The 973-nt window shown below is 54.6% G+C and overlaps 1 protein-coding gene across 1 annotated transcript in view; it reads right to left on the bottom strand.

The window, feature by feature from the left end:
- The window catches only part of abhd12 (abhydrolase domain containing 12, lysophospholipase), a 7,470-nt gene that overhangs the window by 2,251 nt on the left and 4,246 nt on the right, over nt 1–973 (bottom strand). Inside the window, exons 4-6 of the mRNA XM_008430558.2 lie at nt 547–622; nt 397–479; nt 147–225 (exon numbers count right to left, since the gene is read on the bottom strand). Of these exons, the coding sequence (XP_008428780.1) occupies nt 147–225; nt 397–479; nt 547–622 (238 nt within the window). The remainder of the gene's footprint in view (nt 1–146; nt 226–396; nt 480–546; nt 623–973) is intronic.

The raw sequence follows: 973 nt of genomic DNA, 5'->3' as shown, positions 1-973 counted from the left end.
TCACTGTTCAGAGGAACTGTTCAGAGGAACTGCAGATCATTCCAGTTCCTAAACTTTCTACCTGATCATTTCTCCGTAAACGTCCTAACCAAATCATCTGGTCAGAGTTCCAGCCTGTGAAGTTCTGACCTATTTGGACCTCGTACCTTTTTGCCCAGATGGAACGGTACCACTCCGTCGTCCTCGGCGTGTAGAATCAGAACCGGACAGGAAATGTGGTCCACACTGAAACCAGACAGTAACCATGACAACCAGCACTTCCTGCGGCCGCCATCAGGGGCCGCCGCTGAACCGAACCGGATCGGTCCGACCGGACCCGACCCACAGGTTCTGGAGCCGCTCAAGCATTCAGACACAGACAAAGCTCCAGAACCGGCTAACCGGGTCAGAACCTACTTCTCGTCGCTGGCGAAGCGGATGTTGTTGGCGGTGATGGAGTCCAGAAAGAACCAGTCGAAGCCGGGCAGGAAGCGGTACACCTGAAACACACACACACTGAGACCACCTGCTGGGCCCCGGAGCCCAGGGGGCGGGGCCTGTGGTTACCATGGAGAACGGGTGGCTCCTGGCCTCCTCTCTGATGTTGGTGAACGGAGACTCCAGGATGAGAGCGTCAGGAGGACTTCCTGTTCAGACAGGAAGACGGCGTCACAGAGAGCGGGTGTGTGTGTGTGAGTCTGGGTGTGTGTGTTTCAGGGTGTGTGTGTCTCTGTGTGTGTGTTTCAGGGTGTGTGTGTCTCTGTGTGTGTGTTTCAGGGTGTGTGTGTGTGAGTCTGGGTGTGTGTGTCTCTGTGTGTGTGTTTCTGGGTGTGTTTCTGTGTGTGTGTGTGTGTGTGTGTGTGTGTTTCAGGGTGTGTGTGTTTCTGTGTGTGTGTGTTTCTGGGTGTGTCTGTGTGTGTGTGTGTGTTTCTGGGTGTGTGTGTTTCTGGGTGTGTGTGTGTGTGTGTCTCTGTGTGTGCGTGTGTGTGTGTGT

Source organism: Poecilia reticulata, linkage group LG15, assembly GCF_000633615.1.
Source record: "Poecilia reticulata strain Guanapo linkage group LG15, Guppy_female_1.0+MT, whole genome shotgun sequence".
In the NCBI taxonomy this organism is placed as follows: Eukaryota; Metazoa; Chordata; class Actinopteri; order Cyprinodontiformes; family Poeciliidae; genus Poecilia; species Poecilia reticulata.
This window is presented reverse-complemented; position numbering and strand designations above follow the sequence as displayed.